The sequence below is a fragment of the Dipteris shenzhenensis genome, chromosome 24, assembly GCF_047967505.1.
Source record: "Dipteris shenzhenensis isolate YYH24624 ecotype China chromosome 24, Dip_SZ_1.0, whole genome shotgun sequence".
In the NCBI taxonomy this organism is placed as follows: domain Eukaryota; kingdom Viridiplantae; phylum Streptophyta; class Polypodiopsida; order Gleicheniales; family Dipteridaceae; genus Dipteris; species Dipteris shenzhenensis.
Window position 1 is genome coordinate 38,619,688 of NC_141619.1, and position 11,529 is coordinate 38,631,216.

Sequence of the window (11,529 nt, forward strand, 5' to 3'; positions counted from 1 at the left end):
TCACACCAGATGTCAGTTCATGTAGTCACCATCATACTCCAAATCATATGGTTTGTCTTTTATAAATATGGCTCATTGGGTCCCTCTAATAATATACATGGTGAGATATACTATACCAATATCATTAAAAGTCCAAGACAAAATGTCAATAAGAAGTGCAATACCTACACTTGCTAAATAGTGAATGTACACCCATACTTGTAAAAACATTTGGTTCAATAGGAACAAGTGATGTAAATCAGATGGTTTGGTTTAATAGAAACAAGTGATATAGTTGTGAAAATCTAGTCAACAAATGCATGTGATGTCAAAATATGTTTATTATTGTGAGAACGTGCAAAATATTTAACATATACACCCTATTTGCACAAGATGTAGCCTTAATAGGGCCAACATGTTTTGCGTCAGCAATATGAAGGGAGTCACTTAATTAACCAAGGGCAACTTATGGGAAGCAAAAGCCTATAAGGAGTTTGATAAATCCACTTTTCATGGATGCAATTTTCTTGTGTGCAAGAATAATATGACTATTAGTATGAATTGTACTCGCAAAGCATATGACACTCATCCATGCATTGAAAATCCACTGTATGGAAAACCCTCCAATGATATTGAAAGAAATATTAAGTATCAATGTCTCATCAAATTCTATGGAAATCCAATAGATCAATTGAATACCTATTTTATTAACTAGCGCAAAATTTCAAAGTGCAACATCATGCTTTACTTGAGAGGGAACCTAGGTATTCCATTACCATGTCTAGTGCTTCGTTTTCATCAATGCCATCAAATTGAAAAGGACAAGAAATTGCAAGCACTCTTTAAAACCTTTTTGTATCCTTTTAGTGCACATTCAAGATAAAACTTTTATTGCATTTAAGGATAAAACTTAGATGCATTCATGACAAAATTGAGAGAATTTGGTGACGTCTCAAGTTGAAGTTATTGGTCTGAAACTTGAAGGAAAGTTAGGATTGGAGTTTATGCATCAATTTGGAGATTCACAAGAAAGAAAAACTCGCGGCGAGGGCAATCTTTCATCACACTTTTTGTCAACATACACGAGGCCCTTGCACAAGACTCTAGTCTAAAGTGCCACAAGTCTCTTTAATTCCTCGAGACCAGAGTGTCCTGTCTTTGAAGAATATGATGGTCAGAGTGTCCTATCTTTGAAGAATATGATGGTCTAAACTAAGACCATAGCCTGGTCTGTCCTATCTTTGAAGAATATGATGGTCTAAACTAAGACCATAGTTTGCTAATGAATATGGCACAATCTAAGGCCTGAAGGAAATCTCTTGGGGAAAGTCATGGGATGTTGTAGAATGAAGGACACTAAAGAGCCATTACTTGTAAGTTAGCTGGGAAATCTAACATGCAACGTAAAAAGTGAGATTCTCATAAATACCACGCTAGATAACTCCAAAAGTCCCTTTGCGGTATCATCTCAAAAAATTTGAGATTCCGCTAGATACCACGCTAGATTCTCCCACACTCCCTTGCATCATCATTTTCGCTGTCAACAATCATCCTCCTTCAATGTTTGCAACGTAAAAAACTGTGAGATCCATCTAGATACCACGCTAGATACTCTCACAGTCCTTGCATCATCATCTCAGAAATGTGAGATTCCAGTTTTGTCCTCTGTCCTCCTTCAATGTTATTGTCCTCTTCGCCTACCCAACTAAATGAGCTCGACTGTAGCTTCCAAACACATACATTCTCCTACACACACACCCAGTGCACCACTCCTCCACAGAGCCCACGATGTTCAACCTCGAGCCCGTTTTCTAGTCGTGCCTACAGCTCCCTTCCAGCTGCTCGCCTGCTATCCAGTCGTAGGTGGAAGGCCCTGGCCAAAGCTAAAGCTATTTGGATACCATCGCAGGCAGACAACAGACGGGTCCATGGGTCATAAATGGATAACCAAGGTGCATGCATAATGCGACCATCCAATTTTCCGCTTTGCCTCGGACAAAGACGCTGCAAAAGTCAATGACAGCTGTAAAAAACAATGGACTAACAAGTCTGTGCAGTTTTTCTCTGCACTATTCGAGGCTAAGACGGACTTCCGTGCAGAAGCCGACGATGTGATAGTATCAAATCTGCGGACGCGTTGTGTCTGAGGAAAAAAACGACGGACTGATCTAGATAGCATCCCACAATTTGAAGAGTACGTTACGTCAATAAGGAGGGACTGAACCACCTCCAACTCTAGCAACAGCATCGCATGTTTCCATGGACGCAACTATATAGGCCTTCAAACAAAGTCTGCCAATGGTAAACAAGCCAAGTCACTTGCAACTTAACGTTGCATCTGGGGCTCTACCACCTCACAAGGGAGCCCTAGCACATTCACGAAGCTCCCCCAGATGGTTAATGTTAAGAATGGGCAGGCATTCGACATCTTACGAGCTTAAGATCTATCTTCGAAGGCATCGGACTTAAATCCAACATGAAAAGTTCTTTTCACGCAGAATTCAATCGTATGGCTAGCCTCCTTGACCACAAATAAACCCACTTTTCGTCGGGCCAAAAGTCCCTTTGCTTGCAACACGGATAACCTTCTACATGCTATGTTTGACCCGCAATCAGGAATACAAGAATGACTCGTGCAGAACAAACTCTCACCATCAGTCTTTTTAGAAATCAGAATTGCAGGCATGCTATGGTCTCAGTCAAATCGACCTAGTAACCAGAAAATTTGTTAACTGGCCTTCAGCCTTCTGGACAGCTTCTTTATATATTACTCACTTTTACTTACATGTATGCTTGATGCTTCTACACCAAAAAAGTGACCATGGTAACAGAATACACTTCCTAAACTGCCTTGCAACTTGGCATTATATTACAAAGCTTTGCATGCCTTTGACAACTCCAGTGAAGGAGGATTTCGTGTTCCTACCTTCATGTCTTCAGGCTCTACTGACTGGAACCGTCCCTGTTATGTGGGCCAGAAGAAGACCCTTGCAAGTATCCTTGACAAAGACATGAGAGCTTCAATGTGCTCCTCCATGATGTTTTATTCATGACGAGTCACCCAGAAAATTCAATGCAAGGCCACTGCCAAATGATATCAGCTAGCGGAGGGCTGCAAAACAATAGCATCAAATAATTTTAGTCATAGCTTTGTCACGAATAAAATAATCCTCCAAGGTCATGTATTAACTTCATATTGTTTACTAGTATCCAAAGATGGAAGAAAAGAAGAAGGGAAACTTTTAAGAAGGTTACCACTTTACCAGTCAATATAGATCAGTAGATTGTGCATTGAAAGTGCAGGGATATCCACAAGAAAAATTTCGGTAAGTTATAATGTGGGGTGGGGAAGAGGTAGGGAGGAACACACACACACACACACACATTTCTTCCACTGCACGGGTAGCTGAGTCTACTCGGCTTGAAGGCTGTCCTTCAATCTCTATGCCCTTCATAGAAAAGGAATACAAAATACCGAGTAAAAAGAACTTTAGCAAAGATGATGTGAGGTTCTTCATTAAGGATAAAAGCGATTCTTTGGATTAAAAAGAACTATAGCAAGGGATGATGTGACGTTCTTCATTAAGGATAAAAGCAATTCTTTGGCTACTTCTGTAAATACCTTTTCACAAGCTCTCCAGCAATAACTGTAAGTTTCCAGGACTTGAGAACCTCCAGAGAATAGGTTCCAGATAATTTATTATTCCCCCCATTGTTTAGAAAATCCGAGAGAGAGAGAGAGAGAGAGAGAGAGAGCCGTTCCTGGACAGAAGGGAAGGTTATCCAGGGCAACTGAATAGATTAGATAGACCTTCCGGATTCTTATAGTGGGACTTCAGAGCTAACTCATGACAAAACAGCCAAAGACATGCCCATCATTAATGTTGCTAGTTAAAATGTTCAATAATGGGACCCACGCATCTCTTCTCGCAAGAAATTTGCGGCTACTTTCTGGGCTGGCCAAGGCCTTTTCCTTGGTAGCGGCTTCGCCCATGGCATGCAGATGAGAGAAGCACTGCTTGAAAAGGCTTACATTGCACATCTTCACATGAAGAAACAGCTCACAAACCAGACCCATATTTTTGGGTCAAAAGTTCGGATTTTCGGATTCCGAACGAATGGTGGGAACGGGTAGATTGTTTCTGGGCAACCTTGCCAATTCTTTCGATACGTGATTGGATAGTACCTCACCCAAACTTCACATAATGATTGTTCTTTGTAGCATATGGCAATAGGGGGAAAATGGAAATTTGTGTATTTGGAATTTGCAGGACGATAAGGCAGTACATCACGCAAATTCCACACAATGATTGTTCTCCTAGCACGCAAGATGGTCACTCTGTATAACATAGTAGGTTCATTAACGGAAGAAGATTTTTAAATTTAAGGGAGGTCATTCAGTGACAAGAGAGGGTTTTTAAATACTTATCTAATACAATTATATGGTATGTATATGTACAAAGGGGTAACCTGCGAGATATAGGTAGTAACCGCCAACATAACTTTTAAAATCAAAATTCTAATATATGTTTGCTTATGGAAGAGGGGAAAACAATTATACAAAAACTGTAAAATTTTAAATATAGAGATTATTTTAAATGTGTGCTGGCTCCCACATGTTACATGGTCTTTTATAAAGCAACCATGCCACATCCTAGTATATGACAACAGGGACAAGAAAAACTGATCCCCGTATGCTTACAAACACTTATAGCATGGGTTCATTCTTTTGTAAAATAGAGGTACTACATTTGTCATGGACATTCAAAAACGCATGCATGAATTGAGTGTTTTGAAAGGTTGAGTTACATATACATCCAAGGCACTACACATAATAACTATGTAAGTGTTTTTGTTGATAGCCTTTTATGGCTTAGTTATCGATGCTATTAAAATATATCTTTGAAAGACTAGAATAATCCAATCATACAAATTTAGATTTTTTGTTTTCTAAAGTCAAAAATTCCACAAAGAAATGAAATAGAAAACGAAAGAGAATAAAAAAGAGGTAACAAAAATTTTTGGAAAACAAAAGACATACTTAGCAAGCAAAGCATCTATGCTTGTAAAATGTTTTTTATAATTCCCTAGGGATAGAATGTATACAAGAGAGTTCCAATGCAAATAAAAGGTAGTTGAAAAATATTACTAGAAAAACAAATTACACGAGTCAAAGCTCTAATATAATGATAAGTAATGGTGCTACATTAACAATATTACTATATCCTCGAGTCACATTCTCATATATTTCTTACTATACTCCATGGGTAGTTCTATAGTACAAGCATGCAATCCACTCATTGAAAACTTATGAGCACTTAAGTATACTATAAAGAGATTTCACTCATTGAAAACTTCTGAGCACTTAAGTATTATACTATAAAGAGATTATGCATCTCACTCTTGTAGGTTTTACGCAAGCCATAAATATCATAGGTTTGACTTCTATGCCAGTATTTAGACAAATCCATGATATTCACATCATGTAAAGCAAAATTTTAAATCTTATATAATCAAATTGTTTAGTCTTTTTCTTGGTTCCACCCAAATCTGCGATCGTTTGTGCACCGAAGTGGCTAATCTGGATAGTTGTCTTACCAATGATTACACTTGTGAAAGTTACCTTCCCATTGGGTAAAGGTTAAAGGTTCTATGGTTGTATCACAAGTGGAAAGTAATAGCAATAATATCTAGCATAGCTAAATGTCACCTCATCCAACTCTCGAGAGCGTCATGTAGAAAAGAAGTGACTATCACATGCATTCAACAGAAGGATGTTTATAAACCATGTTTTTAACACAGCTAGATGTCACCTCCTCCAACTCTCGGGAGCCGGCGCCTCACATAGAAAAGAAGTCACGATCACATGCATTCAATAGAAGGATGTTTATACTTACAGAGGGATACTACCATAAAAAATAATTTGAAAGAAGGATATTTATAAATCATGTTTTTAAGAAAAACATACATAAAGAGGGGTGCGTACCTATCATAGAAAACAATTTGACAAAAGGTTATAGAAAAAGGATAACTTTCAATCATGCAATATTTGCAAAATAAGGGATTTAAGTATCAGCCTTGAACATATGTGATATAGGGTTTACATATATTGACTGCTAGAGATCCAATTAGTAGTGTTGTACAAGCATCATAAGCAAGAAGTGGCCACTTTGTAGAATATGCTTTGGTATGTCCTAAATAACACTTACACCCTCAAATTATAAAGGTTCAATTGACTAATCTCACAATCCTAAATATAATAATCTTATGTATGGATAGGGCGTTATTGTTTTTTTAATCACAATCCCAAATGGTAGCTACTTATACAATAATTTTATGCTTTTATGAATAAATGATAGTCTCTTTAAGTTCAAAGCTATCCCATCCATGGTCCGTTCTTGCAATATAAATAGTGGATGCAAGAACAAACTATGTATAAATACTAAATTTTAAGAGGTTTACATATGTGTGTGTGTGTGTGTATGTGTGTGTGTGTGTGTGTGTGTGTGTGTGTGTGTGTGTGTGTGTACTTGAATATTATCTATTTACATATGTAATTGTGTGCGTGCATATACATATAAACGTAAGTTTGTGTGTGTGTGTGTGTAAGTGGGTAAACATGTACTTTTGATGTACTTTTTCAGCTTCCCAAATTTGGGATAGCTACCTTCTAATATAAAGTGTTCAAAGTTTTCAACCCAAAAAAAAAAAGTGTGTAAATGTGCGTGTGCATGTGTGTGCATGCATGCATGCACACGTGTGTATAGTGAGAGAGAGAGAGAGAGAGAGAGAGAGAGAGAGAGAGACCTATCCCTTGAATTAGCTAGCTCTCAATTTGCTTAATTTTCAGTGTCCAAAGAGTGCCATTCTTCATCTGACTACCTCAGGTAGAAATCACTGAAGACATGTTGATAGCAAGTTAACATGAACACCTTAGGAAAGGAATCATAGATCTAGATTCTGGGTTTTGCTACCCTCTGTGACATCAGATCAGATCAGATCTGTAATGATGCACCTGCATGCCACTAATTCAACCACTCATGCATAACAGCTTATGCACCTGAATGCTAGTTGTTTAAAATAGCTACATGAAACAGTCTAACAAAGGCATGGACAACCTGCTAACTGTTGCAAGTCATGCAGCAAATCACCAGCTGCTTTCTTTATGAAAGACGGACATCATAAGGCAATGCCATTGAAATAAGGCACAATCGTCATCAGAAAATGACATACGATTCACCCAGCTGCCATTTGTGCAACATTTTGGTGTCAACACCACTACATAATAAAAGTAAAGACCAAGTAGTCTGTCTATCTAGATTCCCTTGTGTAGATATGACAAAACAATAGGAAGCCGCTTTGTGCAAGTTCGTGCTAAAAACTTCCACTAAGAATCGTTAGCAGAAGGTTTTGCCTAGCTAGCCACAACTTTTGGTATAATTTGTCCACCAAGTCTCCTTGTATATGATGCCAAAGCTGCTTAGCCTTACCCTCCAATAATGATACGTGGAATTCACATAAGAAGATATTAGCAGGTCAAGTCCACAGAAAAAAAAAGTATCACTTGCAGCACATCTTTACCTCGTCAAGTAATAGCGAATTTCTTATTGGCACAGACAGATAGGTTCATCTTACCTCCTAAAAGGGCACTTCCAGACGTTCTATAAATCCCTGCTAGGTCTATCAGAGCTGAGGTCGATGGTGTACTTCTTCCACCTAATTGAAGCTCTGCAATACTTGAAGGTACATCTCCTTTGTCTACTCCCTGATCATAAAGCATCCCCTTGAATATGTGACCCCCAATTTTCACAACTGCTTGGTAAGCATATTCAGCCTGTCCGTCATTGACTCCAGTTACTCTTACACATTTGAAAACTGCCGGAGCCTTGATCTCAGGAGGTAGTGTTCCTCTGAATGGTTCTGCAAAATATAAACGTTTTACACTCTCTCTCTCTCTCTCTCTCTCTCTCTCTCACACACACACACACACATGCGCATCCCCAAGATACCTGCATTTGTAATCCCTAACCGGTATTCCTTAACCTGGGAAATCTCTCTCCATGCCTGCAACTTTGCTTCCTAGGAGACATTCCGACACCTGATAATCCTGGGCTCAAAGAACGTCTAAGTCGCCACGGTTCAATATACACACAGTAAAATCTAGGCCCTACCTTCTGGAATGTCTGCAGGATGTTTGTCAAGCTTTGCAGTTTAGGCAGGTGCACAATTTATAAGCATTCCTTATAAGCTGATCAGCAAGCTTTCAGAGGTATTCTAATAAAACTCTCTCACTATGGTAAATAACATTGTGCATTGCCTTTACGTTAGCATCATTTTACAAACCTTGGCACTGATTCTCGAAGGAGTTATGGTTATCTCATTTGATTGGATGGCAGTTTTCCTGTCCTAACACATGAAACTGATGGAGTAATGCAAGAAGTTTCATAGGCTGTCAGATGGCTCAAGCAGGCCTCTATGACCTGATCTCTTTTTTTAGGATTTTCGGGAATAGGAACATACGAATTGAAGTTGAGTTATGCTTCGTTTTTTTGAGAAACACAAGGGAGGAGGAAAACTTGCAAGGTGAAAATCCTTATCCAGGCGGGGTAGAGAAAACAAACTGGAACTGCCGTTGTTGGAGCTCACGAAAATGTCCCAGAAGTTGCTTGTCCTGGAGCAAGCCAGGACTAGCTTACAAGCTGACAGTACAACTCTCGTTGCTTATTAGATAAATGTCACGTTAGTCCTTTCTTTGAAAGGTGACTTCCATTGGGAGAACTCCTAAATCCCCAAGTTTACTTTTCTTGAAGTAGATGAGACGGGAATCATTTGCACATTCAATTTGCTACAGTTTTGTTCGTTTCCTAAACTGCTCTCATTAAGATTAGGTTTATAGCTGACGAGACAAACGCACTTTTCCACGTCTATAGACTGAACGACGAATCCAGATCGAGGAGATCAGGCGCACGCTGATAAGACATTCCGCATTACTTCTGCAAAGACAATTGGAGGTTTTGGGCCAAATCTTGGTAGCAACGTAAGGATTAGCTAAAGTTAGACGAGTATTTCCATGGAGAATAAGATGCGCGCAAGAAGCAGGCATCTAAGTGGAACGTGCAACGTTGATGCAAGAGTAGGCTAGATTAACGGTAGAAATCACGTATTCGAAGGTGCCGGAGCCGGAGAGTACATCATTCCGGCCTTTGATTCTGTAGCTACATTCGAATTGATTGCACATAAGCATTGGATGGCTAGCTCACCTTGTTGGGTAGGCAAAGGCGCCGAGTTGAAATCTGAACTGCGAGGTGGAGTGCCGGTGGACGTGGAAGTGTGGGAGGTAGCTGCATTGCTCACTCCCGCTAAGGCGAGGGTGCGAGCTCGTTTGGACCTGGGCCTCGGTTGCCCAGAAACAATGGCTGCGAGCTCAGCTTGCTGCCTCTCCCTCCTCTTGGTTGCCGGAACCCAAGTGCTCTTGACGTGCGTCGGGCAGTCGAAGCCCCGGCTCTTGCAACAAGTCCGGCAGCGCATGTGCATGCAATCTTTCTTCGCTTGATTGCCACAATCTTGGCACGCCGTCGAACCCAGTGCAGATCTCTGCCTCAATTGATCGACCTTTTGTAGTTGCAGCTGCTGCTGCTGCTGCTCTGATCCCTCGACAGCATCTAGTCGACCATCTACTGCGCGATTCGCTTCCTCCAGCGAGGATACATCCATTACCCGCATTGGCGTCGCCGTCACATTGTCCTTCGGATCCTCCTGCTCCCGCAGATGCGCTTTGGCTCTGCTGAGAATTCCTACCGCCGGAGGCCATGCTTCTGCTTCCATGGCCGTGGCCTCCTCATCGCCACCCCTTCTAGCAGCGACAGTTAGCGATGGCAATGGACTGCTCGAATGCGAAGCCTCTTCGTCTCGGATGACTGCGTGCAGCCGCACCTCTCCTCCGACATACGCCACAAAACTTGCTCCGCCGCTCCTCGCGGCACTCGCTGCAGCCTCTTCCTCCCTCCTACTAGCTAGCCTATGACCATAGAGGCCCACGAAATCCTCTCCCCTTGCTACGATATCTCTGCTGTAAGACTCGTTGCTCACTCCTCTCAGCCCTACGCCTCCTCCCAGGCCAGGACCCACGATCAACCTTTGTCCGCCAAGGGTCCCCGTGACGAGAGCTTGGCCTGCTCCTACTCCCAGGCCCACTGTGCCTGTGATACCCATCGCAGAGCCAATGCCTGACTCTCCTCCGTCGAAGGCGTTGTGATATCCATAGGCCAAGGGCCGATCCCACCCGCCGCTACCTCCAGAGGAGGAACCAATTTTCTCGGCTTCAGATGCACGGTTGTAGCCACTGTTGAACCCCAGTGAGAAGTCTCGTTCTTTGAGGCTCCTATCTTGTAACGATGATGCAGAGATCCAATCAGGAGTCGTGTCTAACCTCCTCGGACCGGATGCCCCGCCGCTCCCAGCCACGGCGGGCGCCACAGTTACACTCAAAGAAATAATTTGTGGGAGGTGATCACAAGCTCGTAACCACTTCTTCCTAAGGTGAGTCCTTTAATTACGCACGTTAGGGAAGTCGATTGCAGCATGGCGGTGAGAATGCAGTAGCTGGCAAGGCGAGCACTTCTTCTGTTAACTAATCACATCTGATGACATAGAGGCGCAGATCAGTCGTTCCGCGGTACGGTGTGTTCATTTCCACCCGCTAATTCATGTTCGCACCATGTCCGGCTCGAAGCAAAAGTATCCGCTGCCGTTTCTTCCGACTGTGATACGCTTGTCTGCATGAATGATGATCTCCTCATCTCAAGAATCACAGTGAGAATCTACAACAAGTCGTTCAGGGCTCCAGGTGCTCGGAAAGGAAATGACCTATATGCAAGGGACGGGCGGAGCAGCAAGGAAACACAAAGATCTCTGATAATTAACGGCCCTAGATTAGCCCACGATGCAACTGATTGCGGAGGCTGTCGAGCCGCGAGCGGATCCTGTGAAACGCGCAGCAATTAACGAAACCCTGAGAAAAATGGCAAAGAAGTACGAGGGCAGATCCGGAGGGAAAGCAAGCAACCTAGGGTGGAAGCAACGTGCGCGCAAGGGGCGGGGGGGGGGTGAAGCGGGGGAGTGTGCGGAGCCGTAAGGAGGGAGGTGGGGGGGGGTACAAGGGAGAAGTAAGAAGGGGTGAAACTGGAGGACTGAGGGGTGATGAGGAGCGTGAGGGGGAAGAGAGGGGGTGGGGTGATGGAAGGAGAAGAAAGGTGGATGAAGGAGATGAGGGAGCAAGGGAAGGGAGGAGGGAGGAGGAGGAGGGAGATACGTAGGAAGGTGGAGGATTGAAGGAGAGAGATGACGAGAGAAGCTATGGCGACGATGGAGAAGACGAAGAAGACGAACGAGAAGAAGACGATGAAGAAGAAGAAGAAGAAGAAGATGAGTAGCAAGAGCAGCAGTCGTAGTGCAGTAGCTAAGTAATGGGTTTTTAGTTTTCGAGAGATTGATTGATTAGATGGCAGGGTTTAATGAGAGACGAAAAAATAATAATAATAATAATAAGAC

At 42.2% G+C, this 11,529-nt stretch overlaps 1 protein-coding gene across 1 annotated transcript; it reads right to left on the bottom strand.

Annotated features, from left to right (window-relative positions):
- Positions 1-2,776: 2,776 nt before the first annotated feature.
- On the bottom strand, positions 2,777-10,651 carry LOC147886580 (uncharacterized). The gene is made up of 3 exons (XM_087395409.1): positions 9,240-10,651; positions 7,615-7,899; positions 2,777-3,091 (listed from the first exon to the last, which is right to left on the bottom strand). The coding sequence occupies exons 1-3, from the start codon at positions 10,189-10,191 to the stop codon at positions 3,081-3,083; spliced, it is 1,248 nt and encodes a 415-aa protein (XP_087251535.1). The 5' UTR covers positions 10,192-10,651; the 3' UTR covers positions 2,777-3,080.
- Positions 10,652-11,529: the final 878 nt, after the last annotated feature.